The 25452-nt window shown below is 48.4% G+C and overlaps 1 protein-coding gene and 1 pseudogene across 6 annotated transcripts; one reads left to right on the top strand and one right to left on the bottom strand.

Annotated features, from left to right (window-relative positions):
* The first annotated feature begins 1150 nt into the window (after nucleotides 1-1150).
* LOC112271394 lies at nucleotides 1151-14543 on the top strand. Of its 6 annotated transcripts, XM_024460371.1 has the most exons (18): nucleotides 1151-1343; nucleotides 1830-2118; nucleotides 2586-2674; nucleotides 2770-2901; nucleotides 3014-3156; nucleotides 4729-4999; nucleotides 5122-5175; nucleotides 5254-5367; nucleotides 5497-5643; nucleotides 5720-5854; nucleotides 5983-6193; nucleotides 12350-13063; nucleotides 13231-13280; nucleotides 13381-13563; nucleotides 13665-13845; nucleotides 13961-14035; nucleotides 14121-14216; nucleotides 14301-14543. In XM_024460371.1, exons 5-12 carry the CDS (start codon nucleotides 3070-3072, stop codon nucleotides 12483-12485), a joined length of 1155 nt encoding a protein of 384 aa, XP_024316139.1. In that variant the 5' UTR covers nucleotides 1151-1343; nucleotides 1830-2118; nucleotides 2586-2674; nucleotides 2770-2901; nucleotides 3014-3069; the 3' UTR covers nucleotides 12486-13063; nucleotides 13231-13280; nucleotides 13381-13563; nucleotides 13665-13845; nucleotides 13961-14035; nucleotides 14121-14216; nucleotides 14301-14543. The 6 variants fall into 6 exon arrangements, with proteins under 6 accessions (XP_024316139.1, XP_024316141.1, XP_024316142.1 ...); XM_024460373.1 differs by lacking the exons at nucleotides 12350-13063; nucleotides 13231-13280; nucleotides 13381-13563; ... (2 more) ...; nucleotides 14121-14216; nucleotides 14301-14543 and adding exons at nucleotides 6565-6663; nucleotides 6759-7012; nucleotides 7118-7188; nucleotides 7280-7592 and having other exon boundaries at nucleotides 1830-2674; XM_024460374.1 differs by lacking the exons at nucleotides 12350-13063; nucleotides 13231-13280; nucleotides 13381-13563; ... (2 more) ...; nucleotides 14121-14216; nucleotides 14301-14543 and adding exons at nucleotides 6565-6663; nucleotides 6759-7012; nucleotides 7114-7188; nucleotides 7280-7592 and having other exon boundaries at nucleotides 1830-2674.
* A 4446-nt stretch (nucleotides 14544-18989) lies between these two features.
* LOC112271661 lies at nucleotides 18990-24512 on the bottom strand (annotated as a pseudogene).
* Between the last annotated feature and the right edge of the window lie 940 nt (nucleotides 24513-25452).

Raw genomic sequence — 25452 nt, 5'->3', positions numbered from 1 at the left:
AATTAACAGAGGCTCCGGGGCGGCACTGGACATCTGCGACATGGGCGGGAGACAATGTAGTGGCATACAGCTGCAAGACTCGCGCCAGGACTGTGAGAACAATGGAAACAGTCTAATCCAATGAACGCAGTGTACCCGTTCACTGACATAGCTATGGATAGGCTCTTCCTTCTCCATCCCATCAAAACTACGCGATCTTACAGCAACTGCACGAGAGATACGGCAGTTGATTTTCCTTTGAACTATCCCTGGTTCATCTTGTTCAGAAGGGCGCGTCGCCGGGCTGCACTGAATTTTGCACCTACCGGGGTAATGGAAAACCCTCCAAATTAATAGCGCCCCCTCCTGTCCCCCACACGACCTATGAAGCTCGTATTTACATGGTCCACACGCGCAATATCCTTATTGCCTAGCCAAGTATAGCCGTCTTACCTAAAAACCATGTCTATTCTTTTTTCTATGCATGCAACTTTTATCCAACAATGGCTAAAACCAAGCCCGACACGACAACACCCTGCGTTGGCCATAAGTTTTTGGCAACATTTTCAGCCAACATTAGCTATTTTCGTATCCGTGGTCCCAACTTGCCCCCTCTGACTATGCACGAATCCGCACTGCTCAAATATGGAACCGGTCGCCGGCCTCCTTTTGTGAAAAAAAGCACGCTGTTTTGCATGGAGGCTAAGATGGAACCCGTCTTAGCTCAATCAGAATTATTTATCTGGGAGTACCATCTCATGCTCTGCACTCATATTTTCTCAAAACCTATTTTTTTCGTAACTACGCAATCGGCGCTCACATTACAACTAGATCGCAAGCCCGAGGACATCATCTCGTCCACCTCCACACCTATTTTTCTTCCGCCGTTATGGCATCTACAAACCACACGGAAATTATTTTGGATCTGCACTAGCAAGTCTATCTTATATTCCGCCGTTATCATTTCTTTCTGGCCCTGCTAGTTTCACCCAATTCGTATTCTTTTTCCAGGGACACACCTTGGTCAGCGAGAACATCCTTTTTTTATGGCCAAAACAGCACGCAAGGTGTTCACCTTAACTCCTAGCGGTAGTTTTCGCTCTGCTTTAGAGATCTTTTTACAACAGACACCCTTTGCAGCTCAACTAAATGTACTGCCCTACCCTTGCAGCTCACAAGAGACACAAAAAAAGAATAAACATGGTAACTTAAGAGACCCCCGCTCTTCTCATGACCTTCTCTTCCAGCCGACCAAAAAGAAGAAATCTCCATAGATCCATCCACACTCAGAAGCTCACACCATTCTTCCTCTTTAGTCATCAAAGCTCTCGTATTTTCAGCGGAGATCGCGGACGAAAGCCAAGGTATTTTCCCTCTCGGCCTATTAATCTCTTCATAGTTCGGCATTTCATACGAGCTGACAACCCCCACACACCAACACCACCTGCAAATATCTTTGAGATCACCCAGCACAGGGGGTGAACGAAAATGTTTTGGATATGTTTTTTCATCCGTATTTGAATCGATTAATATTAGATGCACTCTCCAGCCCTTAAAAATCAATTTCCAGCAGATCTTTTTGAGATCACCAATCACAGGGTCAACGATTAGTTGATCAGTTTTCTGGCACCTGAATCTAATAATATTAGACGCACTCTCGTTCGTTTAAAAACTACTTTCTCATCGATCAGTTGATCATGCCATTTCTCTCAGATTGAGTAACACGTCAGGCTCTCTTTTTCGCTACTCCACATGGTCCTATTAGAAGCATCTGGTTTTTATTTGGGGGATTTTCGTGATCACCTTTTAGTTTTGACATTTACCTCCGTGATCCATTTTTCGGCTTACAGATTCTCGATGTCCTGCAACATTAGCCGCCATGCCAAAGGGAGCCGCAAGTCCTGGCGCACGTAAGAACAGAAAGGACATGGGGAGAGCATGGTTGAAGAAAATCAAGAAGGGGAGCCCCACGGCTACCAGGCTTCTCCTGACTCGCAGACGAGCCCGGAGAAGTCGTCGACTAACACTCTCTACGTCTTTCTCTCTGAAGCCCCTAGAGGAAGCCATTGCGCATTGGAGCGACGAGATGAAGGAAGCTGTCGGCTCCGCCAACGGCCTCGCTGGACTTTTTAAGCAGAGGTACATTGGCCTCCTAGACAGGAAATCTGCATTGTACTTGCTCTTTCACTTGGACCCAGACACAATGGAGCTTGTCATGGGGGACGGGCTGCATGACAGGATACCCATTACAGTGGAGGTCATCGGACACATCTTAGGCATCACCGCCGTAGGTGATCGTTTAGTGCTAGGCGACCGCGTTAATCATGCCGAACTACGCAAGCGTACCAACCAGCTTCTCCAGTATTCGGATGACAGCTCCAGGAGTGTGCCGGTCCGCCGCATATTCCATTTACTGAAAGACGCTAACATGGGACTCTTAGAAGGACCTGGGTTTCATAGGATCGTGACCGGCCACACGCTCCTAGCATTCGCTACTGTTCTTGGGCCCAGGCGTGCTCAGGCTTCTGTTTCCGATGAAGCACTTGAGGTTGTTTCGGAGACCGCCCAGATCAACAAGTATAACATGGCATTGTTTGTCTTGGAAGGACTGAAGGTTGCAGCATATAAGGTGCGCGACGAAATGCCGTCAAACCCATCCAGCATCGAGCTCGAGGGATGTGTCATCGCACTACAGGTATTTACCCTCACCAAAAACTACCAACCATTTCGTGAGAACAAACCTTTTTTTGAACTCATCTAACTGATGCGCCTTTTATCACAAAACCGCAGATCGCGCTAGTCGAGCATCGGAGATTCGGCCTGCGTGGTTTATTCCATGAGAAGAAACCACGCATTGAGGATTATATCGAGACTAAAGGAGACCTCAAGGCTTGTCTCCCTTCTAACATAGAAATCAGACAGGTGATCACCCGAATCCTTTTTTTGTGTCAAAACCAATCGTTAAGCCATGAAATGTGTGTTATGTCCACACAAAAAAAATGCAGCCATGCAAATTATTTTTCCTCCGTTCTAGTACGATGAAATAGTGGACGAGCAGCAGGACCTGCCAGCGAGCGACGAAAGATCCGCATGCCACCGAGCGCCGCCGGATGCCGAAGGAAGCAGCAGCAAGCACCAGCGGAAAGCGCGTCTTTGATGAAGCATTTTTTCAGCAAGGTAATCCATTGTTTTTAAAACACTAAATGTATGAATCATGCCCATGCATGCCATGCTCTCATTTCCCAATAGTTGGTAGCAGGTTTCCTATCAATCTAAAAAAGCTTTGAAGCCATGCACGCCAAAAACACCCAGCCATGATGTGTTTTTTTTTGGTTCTAAGAAAAAAATAATGGGGGGAATACACACATGCATTTTTTTAATTTAAATCTAGATGATTCGTTACCTCCGGCAAAGACTGTATTACCTTTGCCTGCGGCCTAGCCTCCGGCAAAGCTTCTGGCCACGTCACCGATCCGTGTGACCGCGCCACGGATCGATGATGTGGCGCGCTCCTAGCCGTTTATCTCCCCCGATCTCTTATCTCTCCCGATCTCTCTTCCCAGCCACATCTCTTTTCTCTCTCTGTCTTATCTCCCCCTATCTCTCTGTCATCTCTCTCCCCCACGAGCTCTCCACTCCATTGGCTCCTGTGCAGGAGGGCAGCAGCGCGCACGCCGCCTCTTCCCCGTGCGGTCGAGTGCCGGCGACCTGCACGGCTCCTCCCCTCTCTCCAACAGCAGCAGCAGCCGGGTGGAGGCGGCCCCCTCCTCAACGGGGGGCAGGAGCTCTCCCCTCTGCTCTCTCTCTCCTCGACGGCCGGCGGGGCGAGGCAGCAGCAGCGGCGGGGCTGCAGCAGCAGGGGCGGTGCGGCAGCTGCGGCGGCGGGGCAGCAGCAGCAGCAAGGAGGAGAGGCGGCGGCCTGCAGCAGCAAGGGGCAGCAGCGCGAGAGCAGCGGCGGCGCGAGGCAGCAGCGGCGGTGGGGCTGCAGCGGCGGCGTGGCAGAAGCAGCAGCGAGGAGGAGAGGTGGCGGCGAGGCATGAAGCAGCAACAGTGGCGAGGAGGAGCAGCAGCAGCACGAGAGCAGCGGCGAGGAGCAGCAATGGCGGCGCGAGGGGTAATGGTGGCGGCCTGCAGCAGCGCGAGAGCAGCGGCGGCGAGGAGGAGCAGCGGCGACCTGCAGCAGCACCGGCGGTGTTACTTTTTATTTTTTTTAATTACGGTTTTTTTCATTGCTGAAGGCTGGCCGCCGGCAAAGCCATCATGTGCCGTTTCGTCCCGTTAGCTACTTTTCTTTGCCGAAAGCCGCAAAAGGCCTCCGGCAAAGGCTTTACTGAAGGGTCCATAAAAAGGTCGCCGGCAAAGAAGCCTTTGCCGTGTGCCTTCGTGCCGACGCCCCTTGCCGGCGGCCCCGAGGAAAAGCCGCGCTGTCATTTTCCATGCATGCCACGCTCTCATTTCCCAATAGTTGGTAGCAGGTTGCCTACCAATCTAAAAAAACTTTGAAGCCATGCACGCCAAAAAATCCCACCATGATGTGTGTTTATTCGTTTCTAAGAAAAAAATAATGTGGGGTATACACACATGCATTTTTTTTATTTAAATCTAGCCGATTCGTTAATGGCACTTCAATCGCTTTAGCGTCCTGTGGTTGGACCTCAGCCGTTCAAGTAATCCATATACATCACTTTATTTTTTACGTCCGTGTATTTAATTCCCGCACGCCTCTTCTCGACATGTCCCTGCATGCAGGTGGTAGACGCCGCCACCCAGGTCCTTCAGTTACACCAACAAAACGAACTAAACGCCAGCGAGGCCGTGCAGCCCCAGTTCTTGGAAGCAATAGCTTCCCCTCAACCTGACCGCATCAACAAGATCCAAGATCTCCTCGCCTTGATGAGGTGCAACCTGATCAGCTCTGGATCCGAAATGATGGAATTTTTCGTTAAAAGAGTTGCCGAAATGGCCGGTTTGATCCCTGAGGGTGTATCTGCCTACCACCCCGACGAACCAGCCGTGCAAGGTAAAAGCCTCTCAACAACACACAAACAAAAACGTGCAAACTGCATCCACCTCACACACATCAAAAAAAATAACCGCCTTCTTCTTTTTCCCACTAAACCTAGCAAATTTCTACGAGTCCAGCTATACATCGTCATCCAAAGCAGCGTTGGCACACGACCCCCCCTGCATCTAGTGGTACACGACCCCCCCTCGCTTTCTTATATTCATGCATTCACCCCCTCTTCATGTGTATACGTAATATTTTTGTTGCAGGCCCATCTCGCACGGCGCACCCCGCACTTGAGTCCCCTCCGAACCCAGTTGCCAGCACTGATAAGGGCAAGGCCAAGGTGGGAGATCCACGTGACGTTTCCCTCTCCCGGCACGGTTTGTTGATCCTGCCACTACACCTCGATTTTCCAAAAGATTGTTAAGCAACAAAGAAAGAATCGTATGCTACCTGATCACGCACTAAAACTACGAATGTTCCTATCTATTCCGTTGTAAAAAACGCAGCCATGCCGACGTGGGAACTTGTTAACACCGTCACCAGCGACTGCCAACCGTGCCCTCAATTCGATTTCTCACAGGGGCCTCTTCATTTTTATGATTACACTCCCAATTTCTTCCTAGACGAGCCGCAAGGAGCCAACTGCAAGGCAGGCAAGATTACGGTTTTCTGGTCTCCATCTCCATTAATATGCAGCTAGTACTAACATGCCGCACACACAACATGCAGCAGATCGCGAAGCTGGGCTCACTAATGGACCTTTATTCGACGCCACACCAGATGATCCCTGCCTTCAATCGCAATATCGTGCCATGCTTCTTGGGAACATCCCACTGTACGACACAGACAATTCATCAGGAAGTGGTAAGCTACTGTATGCACACAGTTTCCTTTTGTTGTTTCAAACAAAATCAAAATCCATGCGATTAAATCAATCATTTCAGTTGACAGATAATCTGCAATTCATAAACTGAGCAGAGTTTTTTTTTCAGGTGGAACAACTGTTCTCTCACTCGATCAGATAGACCCTCTCGGAATTGTCCCACTCTCACGGACGAACAATCCTGGAAACCTGTATTTCCAAATATTCGAGATCGCAGTTTCACCTTTCGATCTTGGACTACAACAACCGACGGAAGACCCCTCCGTCACAGAAATTTTCCACGACAGCGTCTGCTGTAGCTTTGGAGACGATCTGAATAGGTAATTGGTCAACTATACCTAGCTCAAATTCTACGAAACAACTTGGTTGCCAGGCACTGGATAACTCACATCCATCGGGCCGCCGGCAGTGAATATGCTGGGGGGGGGGGGGGGGGGCGCAACGTACAGGACGAATTTTGCCTCAAGGCGTGAATAAGCTATGATGCAATGGACGCGCTTGTCCATATGTTCAACGAGAAATAAGATGCCATGCTCGCAGGGCAGCCACCGGGGAGATGGAGAATACTGGCACCCACACAGCTAGCTGTATGCGCTGCCATTCTCATTTCCACAGACCTAAAATTCATATAGTTTCCCCATTATCGTATGCTCGGCTTTTTGCTAAAACCTACAACCACAAAATGATGCAGTTGCAATTTATATTCCCAACCCGGAACACCGACACAGCGATGGCCCTTCGTGTTTTAGGTCTTGGCGTCTTCAACGTCCCAGCTAGGCTCGCAAGGCTGGTACTGCTTCTCCTTCTCCATAATTTTCAAACGCATATCAAAACGTTTGCACTTTGTTTGTTTGACATAACCCTGGAATTTCCTTTTTCCATCAGATCATGTGCCCCTTCCCTGTACAAGGAGCATGGACTGTATATGTATTCGACAAGGTAAACCGACACATCACAGTCCTTGATCCTGTAAGCACCGACAAAGGGGCCGATCATTACGAAGCGAAGCACCGTGGAAACATCCTACACCTCCAGGAAGGCTTCGCCGCACTCGGCCCCGAACTTGGTTCCGGATGGGACATCATGCAGGATCAGTGGGCCACCGCCTTCAACACCCAAATGCACCCCCCCTGCATCGAGTGAGTCGTTTTTATCACATGCTAGAATAGAATTGGCGCCCCCCCTTCCGCATGTTAGGATCCCCAACCATAGAGACAGTACTAATCTTTTAATTACCAAGGAAGAATCAGGCACCTATGTCATGCACTACGCCCGCCATTTCAACGGCGAGGCGCTCGTTGCACCAATTGACAAGGTACACATTTTTTCCGACAACACTTCAGTGAACCACCACGCGTCGTTTTAAAATGGCAAGACCTTGACTATCAGATAAACCTGTACCGCAGGGCGTGTTCCGCAGGCTCAAGAAAGAGATCCTCCACGGAGTCGTGGGAATGGCTAGCAACATGTCTGAACGCCCAAGATCCTGGCACACATCCATGGAATAAACAGTCGTCTACTACTCAGTTCAAGCGTTCCAATAACCAAGGCATCTTTTTGCATAATGCAATGTTTGCCGGCCAGCTTTTCTAGAGAACCTGGGTGCCCCCAACAAGTTATTTTTTGTTCCATTCCTATGTATTATGTTCCAAATCCCCTATCCATCCGCGAACATCAGTAGCAACAGACGATCAACCACTGAAGCAATGGCCGCATAAAGATGACTCGTGCGAACTACTTTATTTCGACGAAAGCACGATACAATGATTGCAACACGCCAAACTAGAAACTACCCGGGTCATCGACACCCGGTTTAAGCCTACTAAACCCACTTCATATTCTTACAGTCTTTTTAAGAGGAAAAGCACACATCACAATGTTACTTATTAGCAAACAGCACTAACACTCGTCGTCAGATGATACCTCTACCAACACTGGCTCCCCCTTCTGCATCTCTTGGCCGTCAGCTGCTGCTTCAAGCCCGCGCTTCTTTTCAGCCTCTTCCGCCAAAAAACGGCCATGCCTTCCGGCCTTGGACTTCCTCAGTGCTCTTTCCGCGCGGCCAGTCTCCAACGATGCAAGCTTTGCCTTCTTGATGTCGGCTTCCTCCTCCTCTGCAAGGTCGAGAGCGATGTCTGCCAGCGTGTGTAGCCTCCTCCCCACCTGTGGCCTTCCACGGCGAGGACGACCCTGGATACGGGCCAGAGATGTCTCGCCCAACTTCGGCCATCGCTGACGAACCAAACCCCTCCCAGATCTCGCCCCCTTCGACGGCAAATGAACCGGTTGTTGCATAGCGGTGGACGAGCCCTCCCCCCACAGCCAGTAAGCGGGGCTGCGCTTACGAGAATACATGTGGACTACCGAGACCGAACAAAGGAGCGTGGTTGTGAGTCCGGTTGAGAAGGTTTCTTATAGCCAAACGCCCCACGAATCGTATCCTGCACATAACTGCGGCCTTTGCGGACGCAGCATTCATTGCCAGCACACCTAACCCATTGACAAGGAGATGGATCCATTGAGGGGGACAGCCGCACACATCTTCTTTCCTTTTTCTGCATTACTTTTTTCAACTACAGGCTACGAGAATACCAAACTACAACTTCGTCTTTTTTTTTGCCGGGAGGGACGGATAAAAAACTACGAGAGTGTGAGGCTGCAAGCTATTAGCTAAAAAAGATTCCAAAACCAGGTCGCAACGACGATTACCGCAAGGAAAGGAAGCTCAAAGTCGGCGACATTTCTCATCTTCAGGAAGCATTAAAGGAATTTTTTTCCCTTTAGCTGGGGGGGGGGGGGGGTCGGTGGTTGGTGGGGTCGGGTTGTTCTGATGTGGTGGGGGGGGGGGCTTCATGGCCCTACAAAAACAAGTCCATTACACGGTGACAACAGCATGTCCAAACCGCTCAAGGTTTTTTGTCCAACAAAAATAAAAAGACATTTGAAGGCCCAGGTCCCAATTTATTACAACGTAAATCACCAAAATTCACAGAACATGGAAGCTTGTTTTTATGGCCTCCAACGAGTCAGATGGCATCCTTGATTGGTTCCCTTCAAGCCGCAACACCTCGTACAAGCAGTTACGCCTGTGATGCATGTACGATTCCTGTAGACGCGTAAACATATATATAATGAATACACAAATAAAAAACCAAAAAATACACCGGATCACAACCGGCAGCAGAAATAAAAAAAAATGGACGGCACACACGCAACTAAGTCAGTGGTGCCATTAGCTTTACTCCATCGCAGTTCCTCATCAAGTAAGTCATGCACAGCCCAGATTTTTCCCTGTCCAAATCGGCAAATTTATTCTAATTCACACAAGTAGCGTTCAAGACGTTGGTGAAAACAAGAAATCAAAACAGCAATCTCACCTGCTGAAGTTCTCTGTCATTAACAGTGGGAACCGTACTTTCCAGTCAGTGGTGTCGCAGGACCAGCTGTCGAACATCCTCCTAGCACACCTGAAGAAAGCGTTCAACAGGAGGTCGCACACGTGATCGTGCAACTTAACCTTCTCCGTTGAAAACCTGAAAGGACCGGCCATGGGGTCCAAAACATGGATCCTCTTGAACTTCATGTCCAACACGTAGGCACACCAGCCATCCTCCAACTATGTTGGTATGTTGAGCTGCGCAAAAGCAAGAGAAGAGCGAGTCATTGTTCTGATTGCCAGGGATTTATATCACTCGCCAGAAAAATATATTGCATATATGGAAACAGATCAACCTACACCCACCATGCGGCATGACATGATGTTGAAGGAGCTGCTGTCGAAACCGAATTGTGCAATTGTTGACTGCAAACTTGCAGGGTCGTTCAACGTGAGAGCAAATAGCTACATAGAAATAACAAATTAGCCGCCCCCCCGTGCTGACACCAATTGATTTCCATAATTAAAATTGCACAAAGACCCACCGAGAAATCCGGTTCCATAAACTTCCTCCATCGCATGCCATTAGCGTCCTTGCTGCAAAAAGCATCTATTTGGTCCAGTCGCCGAACCAGCAGAGTGCACACATCATGGCAAACATTGCGGTTCAACACTAGCCCCTGCCTTATAAACAGACCGTCCAAACGCAGGAGCCGGGGAAGGGGTGATGCACCCAATTCCTGCAAACTCATAGTAAACTATTTTTATTTACTACAGATAAGACATTAATCTAAACCGGTTTTGCCAGATTAATATATCTTTACCCATTACCACGCCTCACCTACCCCCCCACCCCCCCCACCCCCCCCCCCCCCACATACCTGGCAAGTGTCGTGGTCTGTGCACGCGCCATCGAATGCTCAATAGCCATGGTTGCCATCGGCGACGGTAAGGTGGGAAAAGAACCTAAGGCCCATGGTTCTAGTGCAAAACTTACCGGCACCACCACCTTCCTAGGCAGACCATTCCACGAATGCGTCTGGCCAAACATTGTGTAGCCTTCTGCGTTCACATCATCCATAATATTCATCATCAACACGGAGCACACATCTTCTGCGAACCTTGTTAGCCTATCCAACGTGCTTGCGCTCCTTTGTATCTTGATATTACATCTTGAAACTGTGTGTGCTAGCGAGTCGATCCAGAGACTAGCACTGTAAGCACAGAGATTGAACCCCTGTACGGGGGGGGGGGGGATCGCTTCAGTTGTGGTGTCGATTCATATTTGGGTTTCTAGGCGTGCTTCGCTTTCTTTTTGCGCAATGTACCCGTGTGCACGTTTGCTTGCCTGTATGCTGCGAAGAAGATGTAGGGCAATGAAGATAAGGGCGCCCCAAAAGGCCCGGCTATAGATAAACATGTTCGCGGTTGGTGTCTCCGCGCGCCAGTCATCAGCAAGACCAGTCTCTTAACCGGTGTGAGAGAAGACCTGTGCAAACAGGTCTGGAGTGGTTCCCAGTGGGCCGTTCCCGGCAATGCCAGGGTCAGCGTCCTTCTCGAGCCAAGGTTGGGACGAGCAGCCTTGCCTTCGTCTGATAAGGTGTCCACAATGCGCGTGTGCGGACGTGGTGACCCATGTCCAGCGTCAAGCCGGACCGAGGAGGGGACAGCGGTTCTACAAGTGCCAGATTGAGGAGGCAAGTGCTCCAGTTTGATTGTTATTGTAATTCAAACAAGGACATATTCGCGATTTCGATGACTGTTGGGAAAAATCGTTTGTTCCGTTCAGATCGAGGGTGGATGCGGGTACTTCGCCTGGGAGGAAGAGTACAAGGCCTTGCTAGACAGGATTGGGGATGGAGACGGTCAGCCGGCGCAAGCAGCAGGGGGAGATGGTGCCGCCGACGAGCCACGCCTTGCAGTAGCCTGGGCTGCAGAAGGTTACGCGAGGAGGATGGAAAACCTGCTGATGTTTTCCATCTCGCTTCAGTTCTCAATCCTCATCATGTGCGCCCTGTCGGTGCTGATGCGTTAGATGCGTTGGACACACACCTCGTCAGTCGGCCCATTAATTTCCAGGATTTGTTGTCAGTGTCGTGATAGTGTAGTTCTATTACTCGTGTCTTAGCTTCAGTCGTGCAAAGAGTTGTGTGTGTGTGTGCGCGCGCTTGAGGCCAGTTTGTCATGCTGATGGTTGTGTGTCAGCTAGATTACTGATGGTTCTGGCATGTATTAGGAATTTCTGGATTCAATAAGAAGGTGTGTGTGGTTGTTTACTCCCCCAGGCAACCCCCCCCCCCCCCCCCCCTCTTCCATTATAACTTAGACACTTCTTTCATATAACGCTGAATCCCTTCATACACGAAGTCAACGAGGCGTCTAGCGTGGTAACCGCGGTAAGCACGTAGCGATTGACGGGAAAAGAAATGTGTACAAAAACGGGTACGCAGGAGGCCGGGCCCATGTTACAGTCGAAAAAAGGTGAACATCCTGCACAACTGGGAAGAAGGGGCAAAGGGCATTTAGTGGGTGAGAAATTTGAACCCTACGGAATGACTTTTGCGCGACAAGGGAGGAGCGTTATTTTTGAATGTAGTTTGAAATATATGAGCACCTAGTGGGATGGATGTAGTGACCCGTCATTTACACGTCCCAGCCTTGGCAACGCTCCCAGCTCTCAGGTTCCGGGGGCCCTGCCGCCTTTCCCCCGTGATCTTGTAAGAATCTCTTTCTCTGATTACGGTGGATATGGTTTTGTTTTGTTCTGGTTCAATCTTTTTTTTGGCTTTTCTGCGGTGCTGGTAATATTTGGTGGCGCTGCAAAAATATCTAACAAGATGCTGATAATATTTGATGCTGATAATTTTTGGTGATTCGTTGTTTCGTGCCATGGTTTTTTATGCATGGATGATTCTGTTGGTCCGAAATGATATTTTCTGATGCTACTACATGATGGAGGTGTTGTGGTGATCTGGGGAAATATTTTACTTTTTTCACAAGCTTATAAGAGGCCTACGTGTGTTAGCGTGTGTTGCGAGCTGTTAGGGTTAAAAATGGCTACGTATTTATGTTGATTATTGTTTGTGCCTTGTTTCTACAGATTCAGTGTGGGAGAGGGGAGAGGATGGAGGAGCACATTGCGACCATCCACGACAGCCAGGACCTGCAGGACTCAGATGACGCCTTCAGCTGGAAGCCATCCATGCAATCTAGCGGCCACGCTTCTGCTTCTTTAACTTCCCGGGTCTCCGTGCAGAAGGTGTGCGCGGTAGACGGACAGTTCGATGATTTCAAGCAAAGTCTTGTTGATCAGATGGGGTTCTCGGGGATATATTAAATTCACATGCTTCCCAAGATAAACCTGCGCCTTAGTGCATGGCTTATGAACCGGGTAGACATTGGCTCAATGACCTTGTGCGGAGGCCCGGGGCTGACCAACGAGCTGATGTCGGAAGCTCTGCGCAATTACACGGACTTTGCCCGTTGTGTCGGCGACAAAGGGGCGCACAGCCTGAAGGCTGCGGAGGTTTATTTGCTTAAACCGGTGGACGCCAACTCGCCGAAGTTGCAATCCGACACATTCAAGATTGCCTTTGTCATTTTTGTTGTTGGACACATGCTAGCCCCGTCTTCGAAGCATGATTACGTGACGATTGATTTCCTTGGCGCGATAAATGTTGCAGACAAGATTTCCGAGTTCAACTGGTCAGATTTTGTGCTGAGACATGTTGCACTAGGTTGTGCAAAGTTCAAGGCAGATATCGCGAATGGGTACTCGACAATAAATCTAGCTGGCTGTCATCTTTACCTCCAGGTATGGTTTCTGACCCCGGGGATAAGATCTGCGCTTTTGTTTATGATTGGAAATATTCTACCTAGACACCCTAGATGTGGGGCTCATGAACAAGTATAAGGGAGTTTACCCACGCGTTCATTTGTTTGACTACGAGAGTATACGGAAAATGACCGACTACATCACAGCTTCCCACAACGGCGAGGCGTCGTATTACCATCCATCTGCGTTGAAGGTGGTTAGTATTCTATCTGACATTAACCATGGGTTGCGTGTCGAAGGCTTAGATTTATATATATCTTTCTGCTGAACATATTCTCGTCCGATCGTGCTTGCAGCTGTTGAGAATCGAGGAGGAGGCTAGTTTGGTCGAACATAAGAAAATGAAGACTGGGACGAGCGCTTCGGCAGTATACCTGGGTGCGCCAGCGACGTTTAGCAATGCACCGATGAAATCTGGGGGTGAATCGTCCGGGGCAAATGAATTCGCGCAACACCTGCGTAGAGCCTACCCAGGGCAGGTATGTGCAATGAATTTTTATCGCGATCGTTTGAAGCTGTGGAATATGTGGTTTGGATGAATAATAAAGGAGAACGTTCTTTTCTTTTGCTTGCGAGGCAGGACGGTAGTGCGCTGCCGGTGTTACTGAGAGAGCATAACGCGCGTTTGGTACTGCACGTGAACGAGTTGAAAGCAAAACTCCAGAAAGAGATGTTCTCATTCGCGGACAAGCTGGCGAAGGCTCGCCTAACTGGCAGCGTGGTGCTGGATACTAACCAACGTCATGCAGTTTCGGCGGGGGGTAAGTAACTTTTTTTATGTGTATACCTGGGGGTGCCACTTACCCACGTGCGTATTATTTGTCATTCCTTCGGTCCGGTGGCTGGACTCACACGAAATCGTGTTTGGACCTGCAGGAGGGAGCTCGTACGTGACACCCGTTAATTTTAATAGCAAGGTCGTGGGGTCTTGCCACGTGGAGGAAAATGAAGGTTGCATTTTCATAATCCTTATTTGGAAGATTCCGTTTGCTCTTATGTTTTTAAGCTGGTTCTAATAAGAAACTCGCTTGAATAGAGACCTCCACTGGCCATAGTCCCTACACCCGCAAGAGGTTATTTTGCGACAGCGATCAAATATCTTGTGGCAAGGGCAGGTCGTCCAGCGTGAAGGGTTCGTGCATTTGTGCGCCCCCCCGCTACGTAATCTTGTTGCTTCGTGGCAGTGAGTGAATGAATATTTTTCTTGTTTTGACAGATGTTGGTGCTAAAACGGCGAAGCAGCCCGTACTCGACGAAGGGCGTGGTGCAGGCAAGACTTCAGTGCGTGGGCCCGGCTACCGCGGGTCGGTCAGGATTTTGATTTCTTCTTAAATGTCAAAAGTATATTACATCGCATTGATCCAGAACCTTACATATTGCATAACCTCGTGGGTTAGCTCAGAAGAAGATAAAATCTTGCAGCGGAAAGCAGAAGATGTAGAAGTCCCATAACAACTCCACGGTCGAAACATGTTGGAATGTAAACTCGTAACCCTACAATTCGTACCTCACTCTTCACCTGGTTCACCTGCAACATTTAAACGCTGCAGCCACTAGGGGGTCAATACATTGAATGTATTGGCAAGTTCACAAAATGGTTATAACAGATCCTGTCAAGTATATGTAATATTTGGTTAGGTGGGGTTTGGCTAATTGCATAAAAACATCAATGTATCATCCTAACATTTTATTAAATAGTTTTATCACTATTGGACACGGGGTAGAAACACCCATGCTCCTATTAACTTAGAGCACATTGAGTAAAAACATCAAGTGCCCCTATCCTGTTCAAACCATTCGTTTTATTTAAGAAATTGGAATGAATGAGACCTTTCTTACAGCCCCCATATCTAGTTGCTCAAAATTGTCCGTAACCGGGGACACGGCTAAGTACTTAGTTTGACACTCTCGAGAGGTTGTACACATTCCCCACAGAAATTGACGTGTTAATCACTTGCTGTCCTCAGGGTAGAGTAGCAACGGCATCGATTACAGAAATTTTCAGACCATAATCACCCGGACCACCTGAGGGACCTACGTTCCCACCTAAATGGCTACATCTGCACAATCCCTCAGATCCAGGATCATATGTCTTACATCCATCTTGGCAGAGCCCATATTACCATGTGGTTGTACAGGAAGCTACTAAATAGGAAACTAGTCCAGTCTCTAATACCCCAGGTGGCATTCCTCAGTTGCAACGCAGGCGTTCCCATAGAAATGGCGAGACGACTTATAGAAATGGAACCATAGAAATGGACCTGACGTCGCGTACATCTCCACTTCCTCAAAGCAGCCCACCCAGGACGGTTCGTTGGGGTTGTTTTGCCAAGTATCCAAAATTACTCCTCAATGACAATGATAACATATTGTAATAATACCACCCTCGAATAATAACATAGCATAGCATTTGACTACCTACGTTGACGATTGGTGGTAAGGGCATGGCAGGGGTATCCTATACTACAAGGAGATTCATAGCTAGCATAGGTACAATAATATTCCTAACAATGCAACTGATAAAACATCTAGTGCATAATAAAATAATAGGTAAATGATCAAAGTGAACTTGCCTTTGTCACGATAGTTTGAGTACAAACAGTCGTCACACTCGCAAGGTTCGCTCTCCGAGAAAATTATACGAGACAAACAAACATACACATACATAAACACACAATTCACATCACGACAAATTAAGATATGCTATGATGCAATGCAACATGTCACATGACTTGGTTTATTTTATTTGGGTGATCAACTGGTCGTAAGCATTGGTAATTATAACAAATGCATTAGGGTTTTAAACAATAGGGCAAAAACAATTTATTAAAAACCCTAAATAAGGTTTTATTGGCATCAGTCAAATAATTTAATTCAAAATATTTATTTCTCTGTCCCAATGGACAAAGGACATTAAAAAAAAATTTGGGCACTGGTTTCATTTAAAAAGGACCTCTAAATAATTAGTTATGAATGAAAAGGCATTAAACCCTATTCTAAAATTTGACTGTGATTAAAATATTCAAATTTGAAATTAAAAGGCATTAAACCCTATTCCAAAAGATTCTACATTTCCTAAGGATTCCAGAAAGGTGTGGATCATCAAATTTGGCCAAACAGATTAAAAGATATGATCATTTGAAGTTACAGGGGTTTTTCTGCAAAAGTGCCATTTCTAATTATTCCGGGAATTAAAATTACATTTTTCGTTTTATAAAATAGGTGCCACGTGTCCCAATCTCATTGGTGCATACCGGTTTGATTAAAAATAAAAACGGGGTTCTAATCTGAGCCGTTGATCAAGATCCAACGGTCGGGATCTTACCTCCCCCAACTCCGGCGAGTCCTAGGGTTCCGGCGACGGCGCGGGCTCGAGCGGCGGCAGTGCGGGGTGCTCCGGCAAAACTGGCGACTCGGGGAGGGGCTGGGTCGACGTGGCGCGGCACGGCGAAGGCGATGGCGGTGGTGGCGCTCCTCGAGGACGTCGGCGCGCTCGCCTAGGACGACGGAAGGCGGTCGGTGGCGGCGTGAGCTTCGGGCAGGGGCACTCCGGCATCTGCAGTGCGAAAAAGAGAGGGCTTTGCACGTCACGGGGTGCGCGAGGAGGCAAGGAAGAAAGGCCGGAAACGGCGGGCGCAGTGATGGCGGCAGCGACGGCGGGCGCGGGCGTCACGCCGTGACGGGCGGGGGTTGCCCTGCGGGGAAGACGACCCCGATAAATGGGGCCCACCTGTCGGTGGCTCGTGCGGCGCGCGCGCGGACCGGGCTGGTTCGGTTCGCGTGGAGCTGGGCCGGTTCGGCCCATTTGGTCGGGCCGGTCCGGTTTTCTCCTTTTTTTTTCTTTGATTTTTCCCTTTTTCTTATTTCTTTGATAGCTTTTGATTTTGAACTCTAAATTAGTCCAAATAAATTCAAGAAAATTTGTAAAATCATGTTTTTTCATGATTCAACTTTTGGGAGTAATTTCCCCTCAAAATAAAATATCTAAAAATACATGTGCCCTATAAATGCCTTTAGGGCTATATAACTATTTAAATAAAATAGTTTTTCAACTCCAAATAATTATCCAAATTTTTTGGGATAGCTCATTTATGCAAGAAACCCTTTTTATAAATAAACCCTATTGGTTTGAAGATCCAAACCTCAAATGGGTATAAACCCTAGGGTTTAAAATTGAAATAAAATCTTTTCAAAGCCTTTTGAGATTCAAATTTGAATTCAAATATGCAATTGTGGCATGATGCTTATGGATGCAGTGCACATGTAAAAGTTTGAAATTTTTGGGATGTTACACCACAACAAAGAACAACTGAACAGAAATGCCGGGGGGTTGCTACAGATCATTAAGAAAATAAAAAAACAGCACATACAAGCTACAACGTAACAACGGGCCCTACCACACCCCCCCTCCTCCCAAACCCCGGGCCTACCTCACTATTACGCTCCACTAAACCACGGGTGGTGCGCGGCTCGCATCTTAAGCTGCTTTGGAAGACAACGAAACTCTGGCGGTCGATGCCTCAATCAGCTCCTGTGCAGCACGTACTGCCTCCTCCGCCATGGCAGTTGCGACGGACGCCTTCAGCACTGCTTCTTTTTCGGCCATCTTGACAAACGTCACCGCTTGCTCGGCTAGTAGCGCATCCAAGACACGCTCCTCCAAATAAGCAAGATTCAGCTGCAACTCAACCAGCCGCGACACGATGGACGATTCTCGCTGGCGGCGACAGCTCGTTGAGCTACAACAGGACACTCGCACCCAAGGGAAAACACCTGAGATCACAAGCTTAAACCCAGGCATCCTGTTCTAAGCAAACTACCCAACTAGTATTTGCTTGGATATGACCCATGACCTGCGTGTGGTGGCACCTTCTTTTTATAACGGAACGGTGAGTGCTCGTAGGCTCTTGACGCTCGAAAACTTCACGAGACAAAACCGGAGCTTGCAGAAGATATATCATAAAAACTATCTACACCAACCAAACTTTAATGTGAACCATTTTGCTTTCAGGCTTCCACCACACACCACAACACCCCCCACCCCACCCCGTGCCACTGAAAAGATGTGTCGTTTAACCCAGGACCCTACGTAGATAACTCATCACCGTAGGCTAAGCAGTCGTGTCTGACTGTACCAAGTCAGGCCGTGAAGAACATATGGGCCTAAGGCCATAAAGTGGAACGACTTTCCACGGGGTGGTACTGAGATTCAAATACACGAGAATTCAAAGACCTGCGCAAAAATTAAGATCCTTTTAATTTACAGACAAGGAGATTCAAGCACTGCAAAAGAAGGGAAAACCCCATTGCATCACGCCACAAACACGACACCTACAAAATGCACTCGAAAAAGAATTCAAATCTAATGGAGTAATATTTTCGGGTTCCCGCATGTGGTCTTGCGGTGGCCGGTTACTCCACAGTTAGAGCACCTAGGTCCCTGCCTCGCAAGTTTGGGGATGGCACCCCGGCTCGGACACGTGCTGCTCTTGTGACCCGACATTCGACAAATCGAGCAGAACCTCGGCCTCTTGCTGACTTGCTCGTAAGGCGCCTTCGTCCTGGCATTTGTTGGCCGACCGGGTGGTCTCTTTTTGCAGGGCATTGAGAACTCTTGCACACCAACGCTCCCCGGTTCATCGCCATCCTGGCTTCCCCGTTTGGTGGATGCTTCGCCATCATTTCTAGTCCCAGAACCCCGTGACACACCAGCGCCCCTATCATGCAATCTGAGACCATCCTTCCTCTGGCACACCGACTCTAGTTTTTCACGAACCTTAACCATTTCCGCCATGGCCAAATCATAAGCCTTCGCGTTGCAGTCGCCCATCTTCACGATCTCTAGTGCCGTCAACGACAGGTTGGAGTGCCGGTAAGTAGCCGCTCGGGGGCACGCCTGATCCTTCTAGTATGCTCGCAGATGAGGCAACATATCCCTGGCATCCCGGGTCCACCTCTTCATGATCAGCGCCTTGGGGATCTCAACGTAACCCATGTGTATGAGTACCTGGACAGGGAGCAAATGCCACTTTCAAATCTTTCTCGCACACGCAGCCATGAAAAACATGAAATAAACAAGCATTTTCTGTGCAAACCACGCACCTTCAATTGGTGGCAGCAAGGCATTCCTGTGTGTTCAAAGAATCCGCATTCGCAGACGAACTCTTCCTCATCCTCCACCACCCTCACTTGGTACGCAGACTTGCACCACCTCTCACGATGGGCATGGTTTGTGTGCCGCACAATGTACATTTTCCTACCCTCCAGCTCCTCCAGCATGTAATGCCCAGATTCAAAAAGCGCCAGCCCGAATTGCTCGAACATTGCCCTCGTGTACACCTTGCCAGCATGACGCTCGATCGGTAGATTCACTTACAGGAGCATGCCACTCTGGGGTGCATCTCGAAGAGGGTGAACACACAAATTATTGGATGAAGGAGGTTATAACGGAAAAAATAATCGAAATTAGGTGGCGGATAGAATTCTCACCAGAGACGTCCTCTTCTCTTGGTAGCTTTCTTCACTGTTGAACAACAATTTCTCATACTGTTTTACGAACAAATGCATAGCGCATCCAGGAGGGATGTATGTCTTCAGGACATGGTTTGCGCTCTCGCTCCTTTGCGTACTCGACATGTTTGCACAAAACACATCCCTGAAGTAGGGCTTTGCCCACTTATTCCGCACTTCATATATCTGCGTCAAGTACGGTTGCCGTTGCAACCCGTATTTCTCTATCGGCCCACCCAACACTTTTCAAATTCATCTTTAGAGCACATAAGGTCCACCACCCGGTGAAATTCTTCGCGGAACTCGCTCCGCTTCGCGTACGGAGCCCCTAGGCATTCCTTCGCTTTCTTCTAGACATGCCACTTGCACCACCTATGTTTTGTGTTCGGGAAGACATCCGCGATCGCAACCTCCATAGCCCTCGCTTGATCTGCAGATATCTTTTTGCAATCAGACACAACGAAACGTGGTGAAAACATGAACGAAAGAATGGATAACACTCACCCGTTAGTATCATCTGAGGGTGTTTCTCTCTCCCTCCGATCAATCTCATGAATTCCGCAAACACCCACTTGAAACTTTCCACCTTCTCGTCGCGCATCAACACGCCACCTAATATAATGCTCTGAAAGTGGTTGTTCACTCCTACAAACAACCCGAAAGGCATGTCGTACAGATTTGTCCTATACGTTGTGTCAAAAGTAAGCACGTCACCAAAACAAATGTACTGGTCCATGCATTTGCCCAAGGTCCACATTAATGTTTTTACCCTGCTATCGTCGTCCACCTGCACACTGTATTTGAAATCTGGATCCGCCTCTAGCATCCGGCTGAAAACGTCCATTGTTTTCATAGCGTCCTGCGTCCTGGTCAGATTGATCGTGGCTAATCTTCCCACACAATGTTTTAAGGGATCGCTTAGTGAAAGGTACTTTATCAATCGTCCCAAAGAAACTACCAATTATGCTATATACATTCCCCAAACTAACATTATTTTCCCTAAGCTGCCTCACCAATTCCTTTGTGTACCGGTCGATGTGACGATGCGACTGCCAATGAAGCTTCTCACCACAGGTTTTTGACAAGGGGTGGTTGTACGCCTCCCTGTGCTCACAAATGTACCACCCCTGGTCTTCCGATCGTAAGAGCCTTATTAGTGCCGGGCACCCGCAGCGGATCGTTCGGGTGTTTGTTTTAACTGGCTTACCCTATGCCAAACGGACAGCAAATGCATTGAAGGAGCATCAGAACCGCAATCAAAACAAATGCTAAGTGCAAAACTAATGGCCAGTTAAGGAAACCTTACCCCGCAACCGCAGGCTATCTCCTGCATGCATTTCTGACGATGCACGTTCAGCCTGCACTTTGAGTAACGAACACCAAATCCAATTTCCCGGGAATATAGGTTGTAGAAATTGTACGCATCTTCGAGACTGTCGAAGCTAGTCCCAATCACCGGGTTCACGACTATGTTGCTCTTCTTCTCAGCGTAATTCCTCAGCGACTCCTCCAGCGCGCCGCCCCTGTCCGGGTTAATTTCACGTTCGAGAGAACTGGCCGCAACTCTGACCCCGTTGACGAGCCACCGTCAGAACTGCACAAAAATATGCTCGGATTTAATGGGTCCATTCTTCGATCTAGTTTGCATCAGCGCGAAAGATAAGCATCGATGGTGTACTAAGCAAACAAACGACGGCTGGGCAGACAACGCTAAGCCGGCTCCAACCTCCATGGCTTGTCTCAAATCAGACCCCAACCGCAGGGGGGGGGGGGGGGGGGGGGATGGCCTGCAACGAGATCCGTTAGACGAGGCATCAGTTCATCTCAAGGTGTTTCCCCATTGCCCTCCATTAGATCTATCCCGCACTGGGAGGTCTGTACCACAGCACCCAAAACAACACATATGTCTCCTATAGAGCAATTCGAAATTCGAAACACACTGCCTGTCGACAGGCCCCCAAGAACGAGCCAACGGCCATGAAAGTACTGGAACAATTTGGACCGGTGGCAAACAACGATATACCCAGCCTAGTCCAACGCCCTAGCAGACCGTAACCTGGGCCACCGGCACCGTATTACCACATTTCCATCAATAAGGCCGTGCCCACATTATCGCGCGTCTCCAACGGCCTGCTTCGTGGCAGCACATCGAACGTCCTGGATACAGAGGCCCTAAGAGCTCGAGCGCGGATCGGCCGTGTCGCATGTTCATGCTTATCTTTCCCCCTTTTTTTGACACCTGCACGCATGTTACGATGTGGCCACGTCACCATCAAGGTCCAGTTTCGGATCGACGTGCTGGTGGTCTGGATTCATGTTTCGCCTTGTTTTCTGTTGTGATTTGTTTAGCCAGAGATTGATTGATATACTATCGCATGGGTGCAAAAAAACAGTGATTAATATATAAGTATTGTATAATTTTCCTTCCAATGTTAAAGTGGATGGGGAGAAATGATGCAATCCGTGAAATTATCCGGCTATACATGTGGCATATGGAAGTCTCAATCCCCACGCCTTGAGTTTCAGTTGCTTGACATGTATGGTGACCCGTTTGTGGCCGTCCTCGAAGCTCATTTCTTTTCGCTTCACGCTCTCTAAAGACATCTTTACTTTGTTTTAGTTATCTTCCGGCGGACGGCAAGATGTCACGGTCATATCCAAACCTAGGAATCCTCATGTTGAAATGTTATGTTGGTGAACTCCTGGCTACGCAAATAAAGCAGATTTAAAGGTTAGGCCAGCATGTACACAAATCTACTCAAGAGGCTCAAGCGATCATGTGGACGATGGTGCTCCGTTTTCATTTCTTGCATTGCTCTGCCAAGTGCAAAGGACATCGATTGTCGACATGCACCTGGGCATGGGGCGCTGGTGTTTCATACCGACATATTTGTTTCCGGGCAGTGTACAACAGTGGATCAATGATGGGGTCACAAGAGGCTGAAATTTAGACAAGTTCAGTCTTTCGGGATCGAGGAAATACCCTACTTTTGTGTTTAGTGGTTATATTGATCTTATCTCAAGGTACTCGAGCAAGATGACAGAACTGATCTCTCGATGTCCCTTTGATCTGTGTGTGCAAAGGTAACTTGTTCTGAGGGGTGAGAGCTTGTATAGTACGACTAGGTAGGGGTCATAGGTCCTCGGTCGGTTAAAAGGAACGATTTTCTCGTACAAAAAGACTAGCATGCCCTTAAAATATGAAGGAGCCTCGTTGATAGCTACTTGTCGTGGGAATGTCGATGTTATCATACTCCCTCCGTCCAATAAAAGATGTCTTAAGTTTGTCAAAATTTGGATGTATCTAGACATGACTTAGTATAATTTGAGTCAAAACTCGATCGAGCGGATCAAGTTTCACGGCAGGGAGTAGATGCATTCAAATTTTGTCAAACTTGAGACATCCTTTTTTGGACGGATGAAGTAGGTGGCTTGCAGAGGGTAGCTATGCGATCTAGAATCTACTAAGAGCAAACCAACACATGAGATTTTACCCAGATTCGGCCCCTCCGCATGATGGTAAAGGACGTTCATGCGGGGGCGTCCGATCTTCACGACGCAGGATCTACACGAGCACGATAACTAGCGCCACCTGAGAGATACAGTGATGAACACCAACTCCAACCAACGACACTCTAGGGTTCCTAGCTGCGAACAGCAAAGATGATAGTGCAACCTGACGATCTTGAGGCCAACCACCGCCTATGCAATGACCCGCAACAAGTATTCGCCCAACCACACTAAGTTTCCAATCCACACAACCACGTACGAAGTTGGAAGCATGGAGAGGCTGCCGTCGAACGACCGCTTCTACAATCTCACAAGGCAAGTTTTACAAGAGCAAAGGGGTAGAGAGCTCTCAAACAAGATTCTGGTTGCTCATAGCTAACCTACTCTGAAATCAAATTGCCAAAGAGTTGGGGAAGAAGTGGGGGAAGGGGTATTTATACTAGGAACACCCCTCCTAGCTTAGGTGTGAAACCAGTCCAAAGTGTGGACTCAAAAGGTGGTAACCAGCTTGGAGAAGGGGCCAGCCACATGGAGTCTCGCGCATCATTTAATGGCCTGAACAACTTGCATTGAAACTCACATATCTTTTGACTCAATATTTGAAATGATGTGCCGTTTGATTTTCCTGAAAGTAGAATTCATATGCTGTCCATGGTTAATCTCCAAATGTGCTTTACACATCCATAATCATGTGCAATGTTGCAGCTAGGTTGGGGACGAATTCAGAAGTTGCTCGTGAGTCGATTGATGGTCGGGGCAGCATGCTTGACTTCGTGTTGTAAACCTGAGCACAAGTAGCACACTAGACTTAGGTAGTATAAAGTTGTCATTGATATTATCATTAGGAGCAGCAAGGAGTGAATTCACCTCTTGTTGTATTTGTTTAGCACGGCTCCTTGTCATGGGACCCCAATATATCTTCTTTGTTGATGTTTCACTTTTCAGCTATGATTCTTCATGAGGAGATGATGATGAACGAGGTGAACTAGGGATGTCCTCATCATCCTCCCTCTCTTCAAAAGGAGTCGTCCCAACTCTTGATCCTCTTGATTTATGCATGGAGATAGATTAGCAACGTTGAATGTTGGACTTACACCATAATCTTCAGGAAGCTCGATCTTGTAAACATTGTCCTTGATCTTCGACAATACTTTGAATGGTCCATATCCATGAGGCATTAATTTGGATTTGCGTTTTTTTGGAAACCGATCTTTGCACAAATGTATCCAAATCATATCACGGGCTCAAATGTCACCTTCTTACGGTTTCTATTTGCCTTTGCTGCATAGTACCTGGATTTCTGCTCCATCTCTTCATGTGTCTTCTCATGAATCTTCTTCACATATGCAGCACGCTTCAAAGCATCCATATTTGATCTCTCTTGCCGAAGCGCTGCCCTTGCCGCCATGCGCGCCGCTCCACCGGCGTACACGTGGAGGCTCTGATCCTGTCTCAGTTTCCTGCATCAAACTTGAAACAATTGCCATATATGTAGAACTTACTCGTAAAGCTACGACGCCCGTGACAGCCCCACGAGCATCACAGTGTGCCTGAGCCCTTATCCTTAGCCTGCATGTCAGATTCTTGCGACGCCCAAGGTGCACAACAATTTTTTTCGAAATGCACGAAAAATAGCAAATAGCGGATAACCTCCTGCCTCCCAGCCCCCGGGCATTGAGGAGTCGACCTCGGACTTGCGCGTGAGCACTCTCATATTTCCATGGTGCTTTGCGGGCACGTTATACGTTATACGTTGCGGACCTCACACTTGGAGGGGTTGAGCCGGTTGGTTGCTTTTCTTGGCGTGAAACTGGTAAGCTTCACGGGTCTTGACTAACTGTTCGGCATAGGCTAATGCTGTTGGCCAGTAGAAGCCGTGCCGAAACGCTTACCCAGCCAGCGCCCTGGAGGCCACATGATGCGAGCATGTGCCTCGGTGGATATCCTCCAGCAACGTGCGCCCTTCTTCCTGGGACACGCAGAGGAGCATGACTCCATTTGGACGCCTCCGGTAGAGGTCCCCGTCCACCAGAGTGTACATCTTTGCTTGTCGGGCCACTCGCTCTGCGGCAATGTCTTCTCTCGGAAGGGTCCCATCCTTGAGGTAGCGGGTAAAACCCGCATCCCAAGGTGGTGGTACCCGCTCAAACATGCCACAAGATCAGTAGCATGGTGCCCCGCGGTTGCGGGGTCTCCTTGAGTTGCTGGGGGGGGCGGGGCTTGGACAGCTCATCCGCAACAAAGTTGTCCTTGGCCATTATGGCTCGATGAGTCGAAGCTAACCTGTCACGGCAGCAAATGAAGTACCTCTTGGCCTGTTTGATCTGCTCGATCGACAGCATCAAGTC

Source organism: Brachypodium distachyon, chromosome 3 (assembly GCF_000005505.3).
Source record: "Brachypodium distachyon strain Bd21 chromosome 3, Brachypodium_distachyon_v3.0, whole genome shotgun sequence".
Taxonomy (NCBI): Eukaryota; Viridiplantae; Streptophyta; class Magnoliopsida; order Poales; family Poaceae; genus Brachypodium; species Brachypodium distachyon.
Note: the sequence above shows the minus strand (reverse complement) of the source record. Positions and strands in the feature narration are given on the sequence as shown.

Excerpts from the sequence above, each read along its gene's own strand:
- LOC112271394 (XM_024460371.1), top strand. The coding sequence starts at position 3,070 with ATGCCACCGAGCGCCGCCGGATGCCGAAGGAAGCAGCAGCAAGCACCA. Across the intron at positions 5,855-5,982 it reads AGACAATTCATCAGGAAGTG|GTGGAACAACTGTTCTCTCA; the intron begins GTAAGCTACTGT and ends TTTTTTTTTCAG. Across the intron at positions 6,194-12,349 it reads TTTGGAGACGATCTGAATAG|ATTCAGTGTGGGAGAGGGGA; the intron begins GTAATTGGTCAA and ends TTGTTTCTACAG.